The sequence below is a fragment of the Rhipicephalus microplus genome, chromosome 3 (genome assembly GCF_043290135.1).
Source record: "Rhipicephalus microplus isolate Deutch F79 chromosome 3, USDA_Rmic, whole genome shotgun sequence".
In the NCBI taxonomy this organism is placed as follows: domain Eukaryota; kingdom Metazoa; phylum Arthropoda; class Arachnida; order Ixodida; family Ixodidae; genus Rhipicephalus; species Rhipicephalus microplus.
Window position 1 is genome coordinate 86,294,418 of NC_134702.1, and position 24,255 is coordinate 86,318,672.

The window sequence follows — 24,255 nt, forward strand, 5'->3', positions numbered from 1 at the left end:
CTTTGATAAGGTATTTTCTTTCTATGCAACATGAGGTAATCTGAACAAAAAACTCTATCCTGCCTGAAGTGGTCAGCCATCGCCACGCTCCTTGAGGCTCAAATTGCTGGCAATGCAACTATGCGTGAAACCAGCAGCACGAAAGTGATCTATCTGTCGTATGTTCCTATGTCTCTCACCTTTGATGAGAGCGGACGTAAAACAGCGTGCGCAAGTATCCGCAGTGCGAATGCAAAACTGAAGTATATATAGTACGTTAAAATAAATTTCACAATGTTTTTGTCGATAAAATTACGGGAGGCGTAATCTTTGTCTCTACTTTGAACCATATAATCTAAAGCATTGCCTCCGAGATGCGGCGCACAGCAAATCATCTGTAGAGCAGACGACGGATGACAACTTGCCCTAAAGCGGCAGTCTTCATGCCCCAAATGATAAAAATTTGTTATGAATCGTTTATGAACTCATTCAACGTTCAATTCTCTTACCCAAGGTGTTGCAAACACATGGCCGTCACAGCAGCTCCATCTGTGTGTCAGTAATGAAGAGGCCCCACATACTAGAAGTCTCAGGGCTCTACGTATAAGAGTGAATTCAGGTACTGTAGAATATCGTGTTCAAAATAGTTACTCCTATCTGCTAAAACAGCCTTTCTTCACCAAATGCGGTCACGTTTACTCGCGTTTAAATCTCATTGCCGCTTTTCCGTTCTGATTTCTAGATTTCTCAACTTATCAGCGCATTCTCGAAAAGCTCTGACTTGTACCACGAATATTGTCGCTAAAAACAAAATAATGCAACATGTTTTTTATATTACTGTATGATGGCCTTTGGTTGTCAATTTACGAGATTTTAACGAAAATCTCGTAAATACGCCTTTAAAATGATCGAAGGCAAAAGTCTACAGCGGGAAATGCTGAGATTAAAATACCGAAGTAAACTTTTATCTCCCTTTATTATCATAAATTACCAAGTTGTCCAACTTTGTTTAGTCAGTGTCCTACGATTTACGCCAGAAGAAATTGAACTACAACGAAAGGAACTCCGGATCATGCAAGTTCGTCAAAGTAATAATTTGCAAGATGGAAATTATTTCTTCGGACATGAATTTCACACGCACAGCGTTGTAACAAAAGCGATGAACAGATAAACCAGCGCATAGACTATAGTTTAAAATTTGGACGCTATCACAGCTCGACGGTTAGAGTCAATGTTTGTATTGTAGATTATCAGTACTATGTTAACGCTAAGTGAGTCCGCCCAACCCCACCTGGCTTAAAACGTACCCTAGGCACTCGGCTTGTACAGATTGTATCACAGCTGCATTTCTCGCAACTATCACATACTAAGGAGTCGATACAATTGAAAACAGGAACAAGCCCAAATTAAAACCCAGTGCTTCTAAGCTATAAAACGTACGCTAAAATGTGTACGCGTGGTCATAGCGTAATGGCAAACACTATGCAATGCCCATTAGCACATCCACGTAATGCTCGTCTCAAGCTGTCCTTGCCATCACTTACGCCGGGCCTCTGCTGCTTCATTCACAGCGCAACTTCTCACTGTCCAGGACGATCCCCAGCCCGTCTTTTTCTATACTGATATCCTACAGCTTATACGACTGAGTATAGACACATTTCATCCCCATTTGACCGTAGATTAGATAAGGCATCGTAGGTCACGTGGTTGCAAGTACAATCCTCATCCTTTGCGAATTCTTTTGTATTGTTCAAGACAGACCCTTCGGTGTACGATATGCAATGTAATTTCTGTCCCCAGACGACCACTTTATTTCATATAGTCTACGAGCGCCGAAGAAATCACAGTACATCAGGCAACGATAAAACTACAATTGCCCAGTAGAAGGCGACCCTATATCCAGCTCTGACCAAGTGCAGCAAAAGGCCCTGGTCGACCGAGCTGCCCAGATGGAGGCAAGAGCCAATGGTCTGCTGGACTAGGAGGTTCAACCACTATAGTGACCTATTTATTACCAATAAATAGTTTATTCTAACTTTTTTTTCAGAGTTTTCAAATCTTTATTGCTGTCCTGTTTCCCCCAACCTCCTTTTTATAGACATTGCCCTAAAACTGCGCGCAGCTGCATTAAAGTTTTTTGCTGCTATAAAAAAGAGTGTGAGCTACATTCTCGTGTGGACGTTAGCAATTTTCCGGATGTTCATTTTTCTGTAATTCGTGACAATAGGTGTTATAGGGCACTCACGGGAAAACCAGTGGCTGATTTCTTATCTTGTTGTACAGGATGAGCACGCTGGGATCGTGGAAGGGAACGTTACCAACGACGAAAGCATACAGCGTCACGCCCATGGCCCACACGTCCACTGCCTGCGTAGACAAGTGGAATAATAATGTAGCAGTCAGGCAGTTGTATATATTTAGGTGGGATACATTTATTTGAAGCCAGTGCTTTTAGTAAACACTCTGTAGATACAAAGATGCAGTATTGAGAGTCGTTCGCATAGATCATTGCATTTATGCAAACATCCACATACATACATACATACATACATACATACATACGTACGTACATACGTACATACATACATACATACATACATACGTACATACATACATACATACATGCATGCATGCATACATACATACATACATACATACATACATACATACATACATACACACATACATACATACATACATACATACACATCAGCTCAAACACCAAGTCGGACATATATTGACCGTATACAGAACTTCATATGATACAGAGACATTTAGTACAATTCACCTCTAGCTGCAGGCCATTGCACATACCTTGGTGCTCATAATAGCATGAGTGCTATTTTATATGCAACCGCGTACCCTTCTTTGTCAGCCGGCAAACGAAGACCAGTAGATACTTGAATATGGGGCCGTTATACTGATGTCATTGTGTCATTACCGAAGTGGTCGATGGTAGTGTACTTTCTTATCTTTGCGCATACATCGGTCCGGCAAATGGAAATAGCTCTCCTGATTGAGTTCTTGTGTACTTTGTTAAGCCACTACTTTGTCAAGTTTGGCATGGTCCTTTTTCGATGTGTTGATATTATGAAGTATGGTCATGCTGATAATGATGAGTGATATGTTAATGAATCAGAGTGAGTGACCTTCGCGTTACGGCACAGTGACATGTGACATTCTGCCATTACTTATACCTTGACCAGTAAATTTGTACACGCCACTGACGTCTCCCCATTATCCGTCTTTCCGGTTGTTTATTGAGAACTACTCCGGTAACCCTCTTAATTTTTCGCGAACGCTGAGCATCGAATCCCTCCGACCATTTTAGAAATTACGTTAGCGTGTGTTGAATCGTTTCCGCATTTCATGTTTGTAACACACAACAATCTCGCGCTGCCAAGTCGTTTTACCACATGTGCCTCATAATTACAGCCAGCATGGTGCCCAAACTGCAGGGCAGCGCCTATTGTGTCAAAGCGTAGGTTTGGCTAGCTAATAATTTGTCCCATTTTATAACGGTTTCTCGGTTCTATTTATTTGCATCTTAGCATCTTATTTTGAATTTATTTTTGGAATATAATACACTGTGCATGTGTGCTTTTATTTGATATTGATCTCTGTACTACCTTTTTATATGTGCCTGCACAACCTTTCAGGTACCAGTACTTATGTACTCCAGAAGCTACTTTTCCTCAGTATGTGTTTTTTACGCCTAGCAATGAGCGAAGGTTGCACAGCACAAAAGCCCAATGTAAACTTTCTATTCGTATACGGGCAACTACTAAACGACAAAGAACATGCCGTAAAAATAGTAAAGTGTTCAGCTCTCAACATGTGATTGTTAGTATTTCTCAATTTGGTCGCGGAAGCCCAGCGTTCTGCTGATAATCGTAAGGTAGTGAATTATATTTGTGATAGTGTCTGTAACCTTCAAAATATTCCTTATGTGGAAACGAAACAGTGCTATTTTAGGCGGTTCTGCAAAATGCCAGCCTTCACACTAAGATGGTTACACATTCGACCCCTGAGTGCACGTACACACCTACCTACGGACACAGTTGCTTGCGCCTATACGCTTGGCTGCACGCTCGCAGTTAAGCATGCTAAGAAAAAGGAAGGGCATATTATCACACACGAAGCCTAACAAGTAAGCTGTAGCAGCTTCAATAAATAGAGAATTAAGAGTCAACAATGTCCGGAAATGGCGTCGCTTTGGCTGTGTCGGCAGGCCATCTTTCCTGTGTTAAGATTGTAGCGAGAGAGGAAGATGGGATGGCGGCCAACGTGGACGTGTCGTTCTCTCGCCACTTTATTCTACGCCTGAAGCGGAGCCGCGTGGCTTTTCACGTCCGACACACCAAGTGCACTAGTTTGTTCTCTAATCCTCGCGCAGCTCGAGCTAGCATCAGCTGCGCGAGAGGCGCGGCGCGGTGATTGAGAAATGATGATGGTGATGATGGCACTACAGGGCTCCCCCCTAGCGCTTTGCGCGATTTGAAGGCATATGAAAAAAGAGAGAGCGACAAATGCTATATACATGAACGACGATCCATAAAGTGTTCATTTGGCAAGTGCAGGTTGTCAACGTTTATGGGCCATCGGTATGCAGTGTGTCTCCGGTGGGCGACTCTGGGAGAAGCGCAAGGGACGAAGGAGGAAGTGCCGGGTCACTGTGGTAGCCGACAAGCGGGTCTCACGGTGATTTGGTCGGACAGGCCGAGAGTGGACCATGTGTCGCGAGGTCATGCTGCTAACGTCGGCAGAGGGTCGGCAGTACGGGTTTTGACGTTGGGGTCGACGCAACACAGACCTCAAAGTCGAGCGGCGTCTGACGTGCCGGTATAGATAGACGTGCCGACGCCCACAGGAACGTGTCCTAACAATACCACCAAGTGTGCGGTGGGTAGTCGGGTACACGACTAGTGGTGGGACATTGCGTCGGATAGGCCGAGTAGGCGCTTGCGCCGTCTTCAGGGCTGTGACTGCAACTCGTGGCTGCGTAGCAGGGCGGCTCAAAATTTGCCGCAATGTGTGACGCCAAGCACGTTGTCGTCGCCGACGTAGGGTAACGGGTGGTAGACACGTATGAGGTATGAGCGTCGTCGCGGTTGTGACACACGAGCTGGCGTTGTGGACACACGTCTGGTTGTTGCCGTCCGGAGGCAAAGGCTCCGGGGAATGGTAGTGGTGGAACCCAGTCAGCGTGGGCTCGCCCGGAGTATTGGACGGGACACCTGTGCTCGTGTAATGACCTCCAGTAGTCCGCGCACGAGGGTTGGCGTGCAGGTCTGCATAATTGATGGCTGCTTCCAGCCAAAACCCCTTAGATTGCTCTACCGCAGGCGTTGCATGCCTGGTGAGCCCTGTCTGAAGTGGACCGGGCACGTCGTCCTCAAGCGCGTCAGTCATAGTCGCAGCGTCTTGGAAGCTTGGCCTTGGTTGATGGCTTGTGGCTTTAACTTCAGCTGCGGGAAACTGCGAGGACGATGGTGGTCGTTGCTGGCAGGACGTGCAGAGCATTGAGGCTGGTCGACAGTCGCCTTCGGACATCGGGGAGGGTGAAGGTTCCGCAACCGGGAGGTGAATAGCGGGCGTGACAATGCCCATAGTCGTGCTTGCCTCCAGGGCATTCGGTGATGTTGCCGTCGTAGAACCTGACGTGTCAGCCGTGTTGTGAGCCATGGAGGTCGGCCGAGACGAGCCGGTGGTAAGCATGCCTGCAGCGTCGTCAGCCGAGGACGATGAAAACACAAACCTCGTGGCTGACTGGTTGCATTCAGCCGAAATGTCGAGAACCTTGGCGGATGGGCAGTCGGGCGCAGGACACGCGTCGCTAGTGGCCAGACGAGAGGTTAAGTCTCGTTTATCGGACGTTGTTGAAGGCGAAAGCTTCGAGGTCGGGAAGTCAATAACGGGCGAAAGGTCACCTGTGCCAGACTCCGATGCGGGCGGCAAGGTGGTCGTCATGGAGTCTGGTGGGGCCACGGTGTCGCGTGTCGTCGCTTTCGTGGAAAACATGGAGGTAGCAAGCATGCCAGAAGGACCATCGGCCGAGGACTTCGAAAAAACGCACTTCGTGGTGGACAGGTTGTCGGCAGCAGGAACGACTTCAAGAACCTCGTCGGATCTGTGACCGGGTGCGAGACTCACTGCGCTAGTGGCCGGACCAAGGTGGAGGGAGACGTTGTCGGGGAAGTTAGGTTGCGGTCAGATGAGAGCTTCGGGCCTGAGGGTCCAGCACGCTGCGACGCAGGGAAAACCTGAAAGTCGCGGGTAAACGGCAGCGGGTGGTAGGTGAGGCCATAGCTGGCAAGCACCGCAGAGCAGAGGTCATCATAAGGCTGCTGGCTGGAGGTTGAAGTGGCAGAGAGATGACGCAACTCTACCGGAAGGGCGTCATGAAGAATGGCATGCATCAGCGGCTGGTCCGTGACGCCATTCAGCGCAAGAACGGCATCGAGCTGCATGAACCATACCTTGGGGTAGGTCGATTGGAACGGCGGCACTGGCGGGCAGAGTGGCGGGAACATGGCCGCGGGCCGCTCGGCGAAGGGCGTGTTCTCCGGGTCCCCAATGTAGCGAGAGAGGAAGATGGGACGGCGGCCAACGTGGACGTGTCGTTCTCTCGCCACTTTATTCTACGCCTGAAGCGGAGCCGCGTGGCTTTCCACGTCCGACACACCAAGTGCACTAGCTTGTTCTCTAATCCTCGCGCAGCTCGAGCTAGCATCAGCTGCGCGAGAGGCGCGGCGCGGTGATTGAGAAATGATGATGGTGATGATGGCACTACAAGATATTTTCAAATTTTCTACCGCACACTTGTTTACAAGCTGCCGTCGCGGACGCAAGACGTAACATTCGTGTATTTGGGCAAACGGCGACAATATTCACGTTCGTTTTTTTTCATTTAAGCACGCGTGCATGCCTTCAGGCAAATGCCAATAGCTTTGATTCGTTTAGAATCGCATGCAGTGTTTGTGGGAAACAGTTCCTTTCAGTGTCATTAAACTATCGGTGTAAGAGCGCATGAGTGACCAAAATAGCAGAGGTGCAGAGTTTGCGTTGTAAATAACCAGGTATGAAATAATTTCAGACCTGTACAAGGTTAAAAAATGCGTTTAGACAGTAACCCGCAAGTTCTCGTCACTGCAATAAACCGGGATAGTCACCTCCTCGACGGTGCCTCGGGGTGTCCCCGAAAAAATGTGACCAGTTATTGAAGTACTCACCTTGCCGCTGTATTCGCTCCGGTTTTCTGTGATAAAAGAGCAAAAAAAAAGAACGTCAGTCAAGCACACAATTTTTCGTCGCTTTTATATCAAGTCAAGAGACTAAACGCAGTAGCAGTTTGTGCGACACACAAGAACGAATGTGCACGCTCGAATCGAAAAATAAGTGGCTAAAACAGGCATTGTGACTGCAGCAATTGCTTGCTCTATAATTATTTCACTTGTTTAAGACACGCGGAATGCCCATTAGAGATCAAAGACACTAGAAACTACTTTCTCATCGTCCGTGTCTTTGGGTTTGTTCGCTTTTTGTGTGTGTGTTCCTTGCGGATGCAGCGCTGCTTGGCTACGCTATTTGAGATGACGTCTGACGTGGAACAAAGCGTGAATCGCCACATAACGTGCGTTCTGCGCTAATGAGTTCAAAGAGAGACGTAAAAATGAGTGAAGTTGAACATCTCATAATCGTTAATGGTATGTTCATTTTTCCATCTGCACACTAAACGAAAACAACCTGAAATAACCTAAAAAAATGGCACCATATCCACGGAGTGAATGATGGAGAGTGAGGCAAAGCATTCGTCCGTCCATGCGTCCGTCTGTGTGACTGTCCATGCGTCCATCCGCACGTCCATGCGTGCGCCTGTTCGTGCGTCCGTTCCTGCGTTCGTCCATGCATCCGCCCCTGCGTCCGTTCATGCGTCCACCCATGTATCTGTCTGTGTGTCCGTTCGTCCATCTATTCAACACTCCAAGTACCACCATCTCACATCTTTTCATCATATATTCCCCATATAGAAGCACCGCCATCCAGCGAAAATTCCAAAGACTAAACGAGAGGTGGCACACGCACACTTTTTACAGCTTGCGCTTCGGGTCTACTACCCACCTTTAACCACCTCGAGTTCATGGTATATACTAGTTCATTGTATTCATGGCAATGCGGCTCAACGCTCGCTAAACCTTTCTGAAACCAAGGAGGTTACACCAAGCGAGTATAACGTGGCAACCCTTTCTTGTCAGATAGCACTCAATTTACATGACAATGGCTGCTAAGGGGGAATGAGAGACAAGAGAATTTGGCTTTTAGTTAACGCGCACGCTGCGAATTCTTTTTGTTCAACAGCGTACAGAAAAAATCTCCCACCGGCACCACCTTGAAGGTCAAAATGTAAGACTCGTTACACACTACAACTACGACTACGAGGGACGAAAGGGTGCCGCTATAAGAAGCTTCGCACTCAGTGATCAATTAGATTTTGGTGCTCATTTGTAAGATGTCTACACAGTCTTTACTTGTTTTCGATGTTTCGTTTGTGTACGTACAAGTGAAGTGTACAAAAAACTTTCCTTTTTCGCCCCTAAAAACCACATCTGTGGTCCTCGCGCACCTTCACGATTCACTGAGAGCGTGACTCGAGCGGTATGGGGAAAAAGACGCCGAAGCAGCTGCAGTATGCAGTCCCGTGGTAAAAAAACTCTGAAACCCAGGTTAAAAATCACGTGATGGAAAACTCCCTACGTGGTAAAACTGGATTTCTACATCATTTTACTACGTGCTTCAGAGGTGGTGGTAAAACTATGTCATGTACCATCTTTTACTCCAACACGAGGTAGTAATTTTAAACGCGAGGAAGTTTTCAGAGGTCATGAGCCGCAAAAACCCAAAACTCGAATAGTTTTTGCTTAGAGTGTGTAGCCGATTCGTTCACCTAAAGATAAATCTAAATACGGTGTGCCTTCTCGCAACTTAACAATCGCCACGAGAATAATCATTGCGAAATTTCAGCTGTTTCCTGTGAAGAAACTGTAAATGAGAGAATAGAACTTTATACAATTTACTAATGCCATTTAGGTGGATCTGAATCTAATCACTGTGAGAGCTACGAGGTACTGAAAATTTTTTATACTTAAACATGCTCAGTTGTATTGTCATTACGGTATAATATTCACAAAACGATTAGTCCAAACTTCGAAGACAACAAGCGCTACTTGAAACAATCTTATCCGAAATATTTTTGGGCAGCTAGCGATTCAGCAGTGCTATGAATTACTATGTACATATCCGTATTTCTTTTGTTTGCCCTTCAAGAGTTTTGTTGTGCGCTTGCGATATTCGTGCTGAATACAATATTCCCGACCTTCACACTTATAACGTGCACCAATCAAATAGTTTTCTCTGTGAATACTTGGTGTTACCTTCGTCCCTGACAGAAGAGAGTGCTTTACGAGAAATTACCACAGGTGAGCAAGCAGATGAAAGGTGCAGCAAACGTAACAGAAACGGCTTATGTGAAACAATGCAGTACAACGAACCCGCCTTGACCGCCTACACCTATCACTCCAACTCAACATGACAACTGGACAACCCCAATCTACGATAATCATTTTCTGCCTTGTGTGGTATGGCGCACCTTTTACAAACGTCAGTGCTTCCGGCATAGGAATGTGTCAAGAATGACAAGATGAAGAAAAGAGGAAGAGAAAGAAGTTGTCTTGAATAGGTAATTTAAAATGCTGGATTGACGGAGAAGAAGAGGAAAAAGAAGAGGGCACAGGGCGAGTGAGGAACGTGAGAGCCGGGACGTGGCGTTCGAGGGGCGAAGGGCTGCGGAAGTTCGGACTTGGTCTTGCTCCAGGCTCCCGCCCGAGCACCTGACTCGGCGAGCAGCGCAAGGAAGTACCGCTGCCCCTGGTTCGCGCCCGAGCACCTGACTCGGCGAGCAGCGCACAGAGCAACCGCTGATCCTGGGCTCCAGTTTCCCGCCCGAGCACTGACCTCGGCGAGCAGCCCCGGAACCACCGGCGATCCTGGGCTGCAGTTTCCCGCCCGAGCACTGACCTCGGCGAGCAGCCCCGGAACCACCGCCGACCCTGGTCTGCAGTGTATCCCGCCCGAGCACCTGCCTCGGCGAGAAACCACTGGAGCTACCGCTGTAGTGGTTCTTCAACATCGTCGCTACCGTTGAGCATCGATATGACGTGTCATCACGCCTGAGAGGGACTCCCAGCGGACCAGAGACCACGCCACAACTGTAAGCGCGAGACTTAGAAAACGCCAACGGAATCGGACGTTGAAACGCGCGTCATTAAGACATCTCCTTTTCTGTGTTTTTCAACGTGTGCGTGTTTTTGTGGTTATTTAGTTTTGTGATTTTCATGGTAATGAAGTGGTAGTTTTTGATTGGTACCATCAGCCTCTATGGTTTATTTCGCAACGCCCGACGCGCGAATCAGGCCTCAGCATATACTCGTGACAATGGCGAGCCTGCCAGGATCCATGTAACTTTGTCACACGCCTAGGTCTCTCGGGAGCCGTGAAATAGATCTGGAACGCTTGATGGCAGCCGGTAGTGCTGCGGAATTATCGGCTGAGGCTATAATGACGCTCTATCATGAGGAACAGAAAAGATTACGTGAAGAGCGTGCACAGGCACGAGAGGCCGCGAAAGATGATGAAGAGCGAGCGAAAGCCGCTGAAGAGAGAGCGAAAGCCGCAGACGAGCGAACTTATAAAAACACAATGTTGGAAAAGGAGCTCATTGAAAAAAAATGCAGTTGCGCGGAAGCACTAGTATGGAAGTACCAGATAGGTCAGAGATGGTACCCCAGACACCAAAATTGAGTCCGCGTAAGTTAATCACACCTTTTAACGAAAGGCGAGATCATGTCGACGCTTACATACAGCGGTTCGAGAGAATAGCGATAGGACAAGGCTGGCAGAGGAGTGATTGGGCGACTGGATCGAGCATGTGCCTTGCGGGAGAGGCATTGGCTGTTTTTAGCCAGATGCCAGCAGCGGATGCGCTAGATTACGACAAGGTCAAAAGGGCTCTGCTCCAATGCTTCAGATTAACTGCCGAGTGTTTCCGAGAGAAATTCCGGAGCTCGAAACCACAGGAAAATGAGACAGGCCAGCAGATCACTGCTCGAATCTCTAATTACTTCGATCGGTGGTTGGAGATGGCTAACATAGGGAGATCATTCGAGGATCTAAGAGATAGCATGATTGCGGAACAATTCCTGGCATCGTGTCACAAGGGAGTGGCAATATTATAAAGGAGCGAAACTTGACGGTGGCTGAGCTGTCCGAACACGCCGACCGTTATTTGGAAGCTCAAGGTCAAAGGAATCTAGGGAAAGCCCAAGATGAGAAAGGTTTAGAGGAGAAAGAGCAAACCCGGAGTGCAATCAAATGCTACCTCTGTGACAAGACTGGGCATAGAGCAGCAAATTGTGCCACGAGTCGCACTCACAGTTCATCGTCGAAATGCGACCTGTGCGGAAAGCGTGGGCACACAACAGAAACCTGTCGTAATCGGTCAGGAAATAAAACGGCTTGCATGGTTGCAGATGAAAGCTCTGCTGATGCTGACAGGAAAAACTACGTGACCAGGAGGACAAGGATAAGACAAGTGCTGTTACGGCATCTGTCAAGGCGGGAGAAGCCGAAGATGCTATGCCAGTGGTCGTGGGCATGTTGCACGGACATAAAGTGTCGGTACTTCGAGGCACGGGCTCCATCATTGTACTTGTAAGAGAATCCATGGTGCCAGAAACGGATATCACGGGTACAGAAAAGCCGGTTCGGTTGGCTGATGGAACAGTACGGCGGATGCCAGTTGCTAGGGTACTGATTTTGTCGCCGTATTACAGCGGTTGGATTGAAGCCCGATGTGTCAAAGACCCTCTTTACGACTTAATTCTCGGTAATATGCCAGGGGTCAGAGGAGTTGACGATCCGGATCTCCTCTGGAGATTGCCTACTACAACGTGCGCTGAGGGTACGGAGTTCCAACCTCATAAGGTTTTGGATAAACGTGATGAGGTATGTGTTGATCAGCATACCAGGGAAGATTCCGCCTATGCCGTGGAGAAAGCTACGAGGAACAAGAGTGAAAAGGAAAAGGAGGGCATCAAGGAGAACAACTCAGTAGCAGCCATGGACATAACTGCACCAGAAATGGGGAGAATGCAGGAAGCGGACAGTACGCTGCAACGGTGTTTTGAGATTCAGGGCAAATGGATCTATTGTAAGAGGAGTCGGGGTCGTGCATAAGTTAGAGAAGCTTTCAGGGCTGTTGTACAGAATAGTCAAGACCCATGAGGGAGGGGAAAAGAGACAGTTAGCAGTGCCGGTGAGTTTACGAAGGGCTGTTCTAGACTTGGCACATGACACCATTATGGCTGGCCATCAGGGAGTAAGAAAGACAACTAGCAGAGTCCCTGAAGAGTTTTTTTGGCCGTGCATGCAAAGCGACATTAAAAGGTTTGTGCGACCTTGTGACACGTCAGAGAACCACACCAAAAGGTTTGGTCTCGAAGGTACCTTTGAGGACTACGCCTATTATTGAGCAACTTTTTCAAAGAGTCGCAGTGGACATTGTAGGACCTATAAAACCAGTGTCCCACAGAGGAAACTCCGTGCGGACACATACCTAGTATCATTGTTTCATGGCTGATGTGGGGTGACAGTGAAGTGTGACTGTGACTCACGGAGATGGATGTGTGTGTTAGTGTAGGCAAGTCTAGTGGTGCCACTGTGGATTTAAGTATGTCGTGCAGTGACGTGGTTTGCCATGAAGTGAAGTGTTGTGCGGTGAAGGGAAGTGCCGAGATGTGCCGTGAAGTGCTGGGTCGTGCAGGGAAGTGTTGTGTTGTACAGTGAAGTGTATGGTGCTAGTGGGGACGACAGTTTTCGTGGAGCGAAAACTCAAAAAATTGGGAACCATTGTCAAGAATGACAAGATGAAGAAAAGAGGAAGAGAAAGAAGTTGTCTTGAATAGGTAAATTAGAATGTTGGAATGAGGGAGAAGAAGAGGAAAAAGAAGAGGGCGCAGGGTGAGTGAGGAACATGAGAGCCGGGACGTGGCGTTCGAGGGGCGAAGGGCTGCGGAAGTTCGGACTTGGTCTCGCTCTAGGCTCCCGACCGAGCACCTGACTCGGCGAGCAGCGCACAGAGCAACCGCTGATCTTGGGCTGCAGTTTCCCGCCCGAGCACTGATCTCAGCGAGCAGCCCCGGAACCACCGCCGATCCTGGGCTGCAGTTTCCCGCCCGAGCGCAGACCTCGGCGAGCCGCCCCGGAACCACTGCCGACCCTTGTCTGCAGTGTATCCCGCCCGAGCACCTGCCTCGGCGAGAAACCACTGGAGCTACCGCTGTAGTGGTTCTTCAACATCGTCGCCACCGTTGAGCATCGATATTGCGTGTCATCACGCCTGAGAGGGACTCCCAGCGGACCGGAGGCCACGCCACAACTGTAAGCGCGATACTTAGAGAAGGTCAACGAAATCGGACGTTGAAACACGCGTCATTAGGACATCTCCTTTTCTGTGTTTTTCAACGTGTGCGTGTTTTTGTGGTTATTTCGTTTTGTGATTTTCATGGTAATGAAGTGGTAGTTTTCGTTTGGTACCATCAGCCTCTATGGTTCATTTCGCAACGCCCGACGAGCGAGCCAGGCCTCAGCATATACTCGTGACGATGGGGTGCTCGGGCGGGGAACTGCAGCCCAGGATCAGCGGTTGCTCTGTGCGCTGCTCGCCGAATAAGGTGCTCGGGCGAGAACTGCCATCCAGGATCAGCGGTTGCTCCGTGAGCTGCTCACCGAGTCAGGTGCTCGGGCGCGAACCAGGGGCAGCGGTACTTGCTTGCGCTGCTCGCCGAGTCAGGTGCTCGGGCGGGAGCCTGGAGCGAGACCAAGTCCGAACTTCCGCAGCCCTTCGCCCCTCGAACGCCACGTCCCGGCTCTCACGTTCTTCACTCACCCTGCGCCCTCTTCTTTTTCTTCTTCTTCTTCCTCATTCCAGCATTTTAAATTACCCATTCAAGACTTCTTTTTTTTCCTCTTTTCTTCATCTTGTCATTCTTGACAGAATGACAGACTGCGCTGCCCGTGACTGCTATACCACAGAGAGAAAACTAGTAATAGACCATCATACACATATGTCGTTTTTCTTACTACAGCTTCCAGAAAAAAGTCTCTCACAGCTGTGTTTGCACACGTTGACAATCAGTCGTTTTCGATCAGAAGATGCTTGAAAGCCAGAACATTTGAGCTTCAACCTAGAGGATGACAAGGACACTGCTGAATTTTCTGCCGGGAACTTGCTTCTTTGAAAGATTAGGTCACTCTTACGTACGCGCGTGTGTGCGTTTCTACTTCATTTGCTTCCTCCTTTTCCTCCTCTAGATATTTTCTTTTTTCCCTCTTGGTCTTCCCTCACGCATTGTCCTGCCCAGGATAGCAAAAGCAAATACCTTCTGTTTACTAAGCTCTATTTGCATCACACTCATCTTTGACTCGCATTTGCAGCATGTAACCAACATCAGGCTGCATTTGGCAATGTTTGGCCAAACTGGCTTTAACATCATGCATCGAACAGCCAATATTACTGGGCATTCTTCATTATATTCAGCAAACACTTTCAACCTGAGCTGTCATTAGTTAACAGAAGCCGATATCAGCCATCTTATGAATAAAAATAGCCGCCAAAGCCTCTGTATGGTAGGGTTGTTTCCTTCGGAAAATGGATTGCGTACACTCCTTCTGCGTCAATTGTTATTTTTACATTGCTGTGCCACGTTTGTACATGCAGCTACACTCACAGACATTTTTCGTTAAGATCTAACCAAAGAATCCTTACGCATCAAAGGGCCATGCACTCTATTGTCGCGCTAAACCGTATGCAAAAACTCACGCCGCACCATATTTGGGTGTCACGCTAAGTATGTAAGTGGGAAGGACGGCTCCTGGCACGGGGGCCTGTATTCATAAACCAACCTCATCCTTATCACTCGGTTAACCGATAGCTTGCAACAAAATCGAAAGTTGGGCTAGTTAGATATACATCGTATAACGATCGTTCAAGCGCACAAAAAAACAGACACACACAAAAATAGAGAACAAGCAATTTTTCACAACTAGAAGTTTTTTCGAAAAGAGAATAATATATAGGCAGGTGCTTGTCCCCTATTCCTTTGTGTTTCTACTTGCGCTTCAACGATAGTTATACCAAACTGATAACTTGTCCCTTTAATACGCTTTAAAATCAAGTCTGGATGCAACGCCCACAAAGCAACATCAAATATATTTCTTTTGCTTGCTGGTTTATGCTCCTGCAATTGATTTTATTTGGGCGTAATGCCTTGGTTTTAGTAAGGGACGGTGCACTGCTCTCCCATAGTTGAATACGAAGTACTCGCAATCGTTTCACACTTTATATATATATATATATATATATATATATATATATATATATATATATATTGTGAGCATTATTCATACCCGTCATCTTATATGTACATACTCATCATCATCAGTCTGACCTGTGTTGTGGGGCAGAGGCTCGGCAATTAAAAGAAGTGTCTTACAGCCAAAAACATTGCTTTACAAGTGGTGGAGAGTGCTTTCCGGTCCGCTGGTCTTCTCCCTGCAGCGCTTTTTCGTTACCTTCGACTATGAACCATTCCTGGAGCTCCGGTCAGGTAGCCGTCTGCGCTGTCAGCCTACGGTCAAGTCGCAGGACGAGCACAACAACACGGCTCCATCCACCACACCTGCACCCCTGGGAATGCCTTCTTGGACTGTCACCGCCCCTCAAAAACATCCACCAATGTTCGCCGGCCTTCGCGGTGAAGACGTTAAAGACTGGTTGGATGAGTACGACCGTGTGAGTGCGCTTAACTATTGGTATGATTCTGTCAAGCTGTCCCGCGTACCGTTCCATCTGACGGGTTTCGCTAAAACATGGTTTCTCAACCATCAGTTGGATTTCCCAGACTGGCCTACCTTTAGGAAGCAGCTCCATCAGATATTTGCCAACCCTTCTGTACGTGCAGACATCGCCAAACGGAAGCTTGCCGAACGCGTCTAGCACTCCGGCGAGTCCTATACTTCGTACATTGAAGATGTCCTCGCCCTATCCCGTCACGTCGACAGCTCGATGGCGAAGCATGACCGTGTTCGCCACTTGCTCAAGGGCATAGGCGCCGTCGCATTTAACGCTCTGGCGGCAAAGAACCCGACCACGGTCGCCGATATCATCAGTACGTGTCAGCGACTCGATGACCTTCAACTGATATGTTTACAACCTGAAACAGCAGATATCAGGCCAACGCATGACGGTGAGCTCCGTGCGCTGATACGGTCCATGATCCGCGAGGAGCTGCAGCTCCAGGCCACCTCGTCATCTTGTGAGCTCCGCATGATGCCTTCTGCAGGCAACCTCCGCAATAATGTGAGGGAGGAACTAGCGTCCATGACGTGAACAAGTCCCGAGCTCGCATACCACTCCAAAGCCGACGTACGCTCAGGTGGTTGCAGCGTCACCTCCTCAGCAATCACCACAGTATGGGTCAACTATGCAGCCTTCACTGAATGTCCTCGCCCCAAGAGCAACGCCTTCTTTTTTTCAAGCCTGGCGTCCATCTAGACCGATTTGCTATTATTGCGGAATACGCGGCCACATCTCGTGGTTCTGTCGTCGACGTCAACAAGACGAAAGGCGTGGCTATGGTGACTTCGAGAGGGAGGAGTTTGCCCCTGCTCCACAACATCGCCACCCATGCCAACTGTACCAACGGCGCTCACCCTCTCCACAGCACTTTGATGCAGCCAGTACCTTCCGCTCCTCGCGCCGTCACTCCCCGTCACCTATGTGCCACCTCACCACAGAACTGGCACGTGCCATCAAAGGATGAATTGAAATGTTTTAGCACCGCCGGGCACAGTACAGTATTGCTAAACAGTTTTAAAAGGAGGCTGTGGTGAGGTGGCTGACACCTTTCACATCGTCTGGGCGTACCAGTCTAATCCATCTATCCCCCCCAACCCCAATCCCACGAGAGAGGACTGGGAGGCGGCCCTGCTCGGCTGTCAAGACCTGAAGGCCCAAGAGGCTCTGGTTCAACGGGCGCGAGCAGCGTTGCTTGCCAATGGAGCCCCGGAATAGGGGTTCCACCTAGTGCTGTGAGGGTAGGAGGCCAATAAGGCCCCAACCCAATCACCTCTCTGTAACCATTTAATGGTTATTAAATGTTTTCACCACCACCACCACCTATGTGTCGTTCCTCGTCACCACTTCGTCCGGCTACCACGGCGTCTGATCATCGCCCGGAAAACTAAACAGTGCAGCTTCAGGAGAGAAAGCTGCATTTTGCGGACTGCATCGAACTCCTCCGGCACGCCCCTCAAATGTACTTTCAGTGTGTGTAGAGGGTATATGGACTGAAGCCTTGGTGGACACAGGTGCATCGCTCTCAGTTATTAGTGTGGACATGTGTTTCCGTTTGCGCAAAGTAAAGACACCGTATGATGGACCTCCCTTTCGCTGTGCTAGTGCGGTTTTTGTTCAGCCTTCTGGTGTTTGCACAGCACGAGTTTTTATTGAGGGCATCCTTCACCATATACAGTTCGTCGTTCTGTCATCGTGTACCAATGCGCTCATTTTAGGATGGGACTTTCTCTCCTCAGCTTCAGCCGTGATATCTTGCCGTCAGAGGGTCATTCGCATGTCAGATACTGCGCTTTCGTCTGATAACTATACCCTTAGCCAGCGTTTTGTCACCGCTGATGACTGTTTTATTCCTCCAGGTAATGAGCATATCCTGACCCTGACATCAGATAAGATCCGTGCTGGTGATGTGTTCCTAGCACCGTGTGGACGTTACATCTCTGGTGGACTTACCATCGCTCCTAGCCTGGTGCGCTTTCGTGATGGCAGAGCATTAGTTACGGCAGTTAACCCTACTTCATTGCCTGTTGCACTGCCCCAGGGCACCCGTGTGGTTTGCTTCACAGATACCGAACCACTTTCTCTGGTGCCCCTTCACGCAGACTCGCCATCTTTCTCTATGAGTACTGATGACCATGCTACAACGGCTGCTTTGACAGCCACAATAAATCCCAATCTCACGTCAGCGCAAAAACAAGAACTTTTGGGTATGCTTCAAAAACACAGCGCTTCATTTGATGTATCTTCCAAGCTTATGGATCGCACTTCTGTCGCCGTGAATCGAATTGAAACGAAAGGCAATACAATCGTATGCCGCCGCCCATATCGAGTGTCATCCGCAGAGCGGAAAATCATCGAGAACTACGTTGCTCATATGCTCAAACGAGACGTTATCCAGCCTTCGTCCAGCTCGTGGTCATCACCTGTAGTGCTAGTACGAAAGAAGGATGCTTCGGTGCGATTCTGCGTCGATTATCGAGCACTTAATAAGATAACGCGCAAAGACGTCTACTCGATGCCACGAGTCGACGACGCACTTGACTCTCTGCAAGGTGCTGAATTTTTCTTCAGCCTCGATTTAGGGTCTGGTTATTGGCAAATACCTATGCACGAAGCGCACAAAGAAAAAACTGCCTTTGCAACACCAGACGGGCTGTACGAATTCAAAGTCATGCCATTTGGTTTATGTAACGCTCCTGCCACGTTTGAACGCATGATGAACACAGTTCTACGCGGCCTAAAATGGAAAACATGTCCGTGTTATCTAGATGACATCGTCATTTTCTCCTCTTCTTTTCGTCAGCATCTTGATCGTTTGGACGAAGTTATGACGTGTATTTCTAGTGCTGGAGTTCAGCTTAACGCAAAAAATGCCATTTCGCCAACAAGAACATCAAGATGTTGGGCCACCTTGTCAGCAAAGATGGCATTCGTTCGGATCCTGAGAAGCTTGCTGCCGTGATACGCTTCCCTCGGCCAGAAAATCAGAAACACCTACGAGGTTTCCTGGGCCTGGCATCCTACTTCCGCCTCTTCATTAGTAATTTTGCTGCCATCGAGTCGCCACTGCACAAGCTGTATAACTGATCCGTATAAGCACAAGCTGATCCGTATAACTTTCGCTTGGAACGACGACTGCGAGCGTGCCTTTCAAGCCCTCAAGAATGCTTTAACGTCCGACCCTGTTCTGTGCCATTTCGACGAGAACGCACCTACATGTCTGCACACCGACGCGAGCTGCCATGGCGTTGGTGCAGTTCTTCTACAGCGGGATGCCACTTCACGGGAAAGAGTTATAGCGTATGCTAGTCGTGCTCTTACGGCTGCTGAACAGAACTACTCCATAACTGAGCAGGAGTGCCTTGCTGTCGTTTGGGCCATACAAAAATTTCGGCCACATCTTTACGGACGCCACTTCACGGTTATTACAGACCACCACGCGTCGTGCTGGCTCTCGACACTGCGAAACTTGTCTGGTCGCCTCGGTCGTGGGGTGCTCCGCTACAAGAGTGCGATTTTGACGTCATCTATAAGTCTGTCAAAAGACACCAAGATGCAGATTCTCTCTCTCGCTGTCCCCTTCCACTTTCATCATTAAGTACGTCAGCTTATCGCTCGTCTGGAGGTCAAGGCACTGCGTCACCCCTCACATTATCACACCTTGCGGTTATCGACACGCCGGCTTCAAATCGCTACACCGAGTTCGCCACACGCCAGCGTGATATTCTATATTGCAATCGCATTATTCAACGCCTAAATGGCGTATCACCTACTCCTAATGCTATATTGTGCCGACAACTACGGCAATTTAAGCTCGATAACAATGTGCTCCATCGTTACGTTTACACTACTGATGGACACCGCTGGGTTCCAGTACTTTCGCGTTCTCTACGTCATCGAGTCCTCGAAGCCTTTCACGACGACCCATGTGCAGGCCACTTGGGATTTCACAAAACACAAAGCCGCACAGAAACAATTTCTTCTGGCCAGGCATCTCTACCTTTGTGGCCAAGTACGTTGCATCTTGCCATCTGTGTCAACGGCGGAAGCGACCAACTTCGTGTCCTGCTGGCCTTCTGCAACCTATCCCGTGTACCGAGACTCCATTTGCCATCATTGGCATAGACCTACTCGGACCTCTCCCCATCACGCCAGCAGGTAATCGTTGGATTGTGACTGCTGTCGATCACCTGGCACGATACGCAGTGACTGCTGCACTACGCACAAGTTCTGCTTCAGACGTCGCACACTTCTTTCTCAACGCCATTGTACTGCGTCATGGTGCACGTCGCGTCCTCCTGGGTGATCGCGGCAAGACGTTCCTGTCCACCATAATCGAAATCCTGCTCACAACCTATGGCGCAGTACATAAGACGACGTCAGCCTACCATCCCCAAACTAAAGGGCTGACAGAGAAATTTCATCGGACACTAACAGACAGGCTGTCGATGTACATCGCAACAAACCACGACAACTGGGATACAATTTTGCCTTTTGTGACGTTCGCCCATAACACCGCTGTTCAAAGAACTACTGACTACTCGCCTTTCCACCTCGTGTACGGCCCTTCACCGACATTCACCATCGGCGTCTCTCTCCTAATTGTGCCCACCGACGCCTCTGCAACCGTATCAGAGCAGTTCATCACAAGGCTCGAAGAATATCCCCAACAGGCTCGCCTTAATACAGAAGCCAATCAGCAAGATCGCAAGCAACGCTACGACAGCTCTCATCGCGACGTCTCCTTCAGTCCAGGGGATGAAGTGTTGCTTTGGACGCCCATTCGTACACCTGGATTGCATGACAAGTTTCAGTCACGCTTCATTGGACCATATACAATCAATGAACAAACGTCCCCAGTGAACTATCGTGTCACTCCCACCGACCTTTCTTTGGATCGTCGCTGTCGTGGTTCGGAGATTGTCCACGTATCACGTCTGAAGCCATTCGTTCCACGTTCCGCTTCCGTCTAAGACGCGTCCGGGCTGACCGCTTACGCGTGGGGGGAAAATAAGTGTGAGCACTATTCAAACGCGTCATCTTACATGTACATGCTCATCATCATCAATCAGTCTGTCCTGTGTTGTGGGGCAGAGGCTCGGCAAGTAAAAGAAGTGTCTTACAGCCAAAAACGTTGCTTTACTATATATATATATATATATATATATATATATATATATATATATATATATATATATATATATATATATATATATATATATATATATATATATATATATATATATATATATATATATATATATATATATATATATATAGAGAGAGAGAGAGAGAGAGAGAGAGAGCATCGAACGCGTTATTTGAAGGTCGTAGGTTCGATTCCTTCTCACGGCTGGTTATTCTTTCACCCACTTTTCTTTCTTCTTATTTACATTCCATTGGTTCTAATAACTTCCCCTATACATTAGTTGGCATTACTGTCGGTTAGATCTCATTAATATTGTGTCAGAACACGGAAAAACAAGCCCTAAGGTATGCACTTCTTTCCCTTATATATATATATCTGAAGTATATAATAAAGATGACAATCTGAAATAAGGATGTGATCGGTTTGTAAATACGGGCTCTAGAGAGCCTACAATGCTAGCATGACTTATTTCGACCTACACTCCCACAAATTACCTGCGAGCTACACGTGTTCAGTTTCCCGGCAAGAAACACAGCCACGCACGTCTTTATGCAATGCGAGTCTATTGAGTCGCCATTAAAACCTTCAAACTAAGGCTCCTTTCACGCGATTTTACTTGCAGAAAACGCCTTCGAGACCCATGTTTGCGAGTATGACAAGACTGTGGCTTTCAACCGAGTGACGCCAGCCCATCTTGGGCATTGACTGTCCCTTTTTTTCGTCCCTTCATTCATTTATAAGCCTCCGGCATTCCAGGGGCGGAGCCCTCGTCGCCTTTATTCGTTGCTTCTCTCACTGTCTCCTTTCAGCATGAAGCCCCCATAGACATCACTACGACAGACATATTTTTTGTCAGGATGTTACTGGGAAATACCCTAACATCCGCATTTACTTGGAACGCATTTACAGCTGTTCGAGTCGCTTCGTCGACTGGCAATGATGCCCCTTTGCACAAGACAACGATCGCAATGCTGATACGCCTACGCTGCCACGCTTTTCATCTCTTCATGCTTATGTATAAGTGACAATCTCTCTCATCTCAAGTGCCCAACCCATTTATTTCATTCGTCAACTAAACCCAGCTCCCTCCAGCTGTTGCCCAGGCCTAGTGGTGCGTTGAGAACAGCGAATGAAAACTCAAAATGTCGACTACGATGCGACACTGCGTAGTGACACTACAGTTTTTGAACAGGGGCGTTAAGACGTTCAATCGCATGTTTTCCTTCGATAACATGGGTGCGAGCAGAGGAGCTTCATCACACGTTCCAAGTTTGCCAGTGTTTTTTGTATATATATAGCTCGGAGTTCAGTTGCCATGCCTACATCTTCAGTTGGTTGCACCGTAACACTTCCTAATAGTACCGGTGCTTCCCGACACACCAATACTTGCTTTCGTAGTTTCTAAACAGCGTAAATTACTAACGAAGAGGAAGAGATAGAAAGAAAACGTAGTGGCAGCACTAAAAAGCTCACCACTAGCGCTGCGGTTTGCAATGGTACCCTGGAAAAATCAATTCATTTACTGTCGGCTGTTTCAAATGCGGCGGGTCCTCTAAACCATGATATATTTTCTGTTACCTTTATTTTTCTTTTGAAGCGAGTGACTGAATTTATTAGTGTTACAAAGGAACGGCACCTGCACTTCTCTCGGAAGCGAACACGGGAAGAAAGTGCCTTCTAGCGGTGCAGGTAATCGATCGGTTCGATGTCAGAAACACGAAAGTGATTTGCCCACTCAAAGGACATCAGCGCAACAGGACTTTGCAAAACTTTCCGCCGATTTTGCCCTGTTCAAATATCGAATGTGATGGGCGAACGAAATTGGATTTGGAAAGCGCTGCACGTATGAATGCTCGCGAATATGAAGTTTGCAGAAGCCCCGAGTATCTAACCGTTACCACAACTCTCATAATTACCGAAGCAGTAAAAAAAAAACACAATAGCCCTAAATGAACATCTCCGTAAAATTACAAGCAAATCTCACAATAATTCGATGCTGTGAGGCAGTTAACCCCGCGCAGCACTTGGTTTAACGTTTGAATGTCCACTTTTGTTAAAAACACGTGCAGTCTTCTGATATGTTCACCATTAGAGACGATGGCAGTTCAAGTCACCCCAATGCTTTTTCGCTCTCACCCCACGCCCCCTTACCTCCATCATTGGCGGAAATAAAGAACGTGCGGGCAGGAATTCTCATGTCCTTGTGCCAAGCTTTTTTTTTTTGGAAGTTACAAAAAAAAACCTAATGGAATAAGCTGTGCACATGAAATAATGTATGCTTCCAGCTTAATCACACACAGAACATCGAGCTTAATTAACATGGCATTACTTAAATAATAATAACAAGCACAGAAGGGCTTTGAACAAAAAAAAAGGCAGCATATCCACGGGGTGATTGATGGAGAGTGGGGAGAAGCAAGCGTCCGTTCATTTGTTCTTGCTTCCGTCTGTCCATGCGTTCGTCTGTGTGACCGTCCATGCGTCCATCCGCCTTTCCGTGCTTGCGTCTGTTCGTGCGTGCGCACGTCCATCCGTGCGTCCAACTCTGCGCTCGTCCATGCATCTGCCCCTGCGTCCGTCCATGCGTCCATCCCTCCGTGCAGCCATCCGTGCGTCCGACCATGCATCTGTCTTTGTGTCCGTTCGTCCATCTGTTCAACACTTCAACTACCACCATCTCGCATCTTTTCATCATATATTACGCATACAGAAGCACCGCCATCCAGCGAACATTCAGAGGACTAAATGACAGGTGGCACACGCACACTTTCTTACGGCTTGCGCTTCGTGTCTACTTCCTACCTTTAACCACCTCGAGATCAATGTATATACTAGTTCACTGTATTCATGGCACTGCGGCCCAACTCTCGCTAAACCTTTCTAAAACCAATGCGGTTACGCCCGTAGCAACCCTTTCTTGTCAGATAGTGCTCAATGTACATGCCAATTGCTGCTAATGGGAAATGAGAAACGGGAGGATTCGGCTTTTAGTTAACGCGCACGCTGCGAACTTTTTATTACTGAACAACACACAAGAGAAATCTCCCAACGGGACCACCTTGAAGGTCAAAGCGTGGGACATGTTACGCACCACTACAAGGGACGAACGGGTGCCGCTCTAAAGAGCTTCGCCCCTAACAGCCAAAGAAGAAGTTGT

General features: G+C 48.0%; 1 protein-coding gene across 1 annotated transcript in view; it reads right to left on the reverse strand.

Annotated features, from left to right (window-relative positions):
- The window catches only part of LOC142803815 (calcium/calmodulin-dependent protein kinase kinase 1-like), an 82,093-nt gene that overhangs the window by 13,716 nt on the left and 44,122 nt on the right, over positions 1 to 24,255 (reverse strand). The window contains exons 15-16 of the mRNA XM_075889942.1: positions 7,212 to 7,237; positions 2,225 to 2,346 (exon numbers count right to left, since the gene is read on the reverse strand). Of these exons, the coding sequence (XP_075746057.1) occupies positions 2,225 to 2,346; positions 7,212 to 7,237 (148 nt within the window). The remainder of the gene's footprint in view (positions 1 to 2,224; positions 2,347 to 7,211; positions 7,238 to 24,255) is intronic.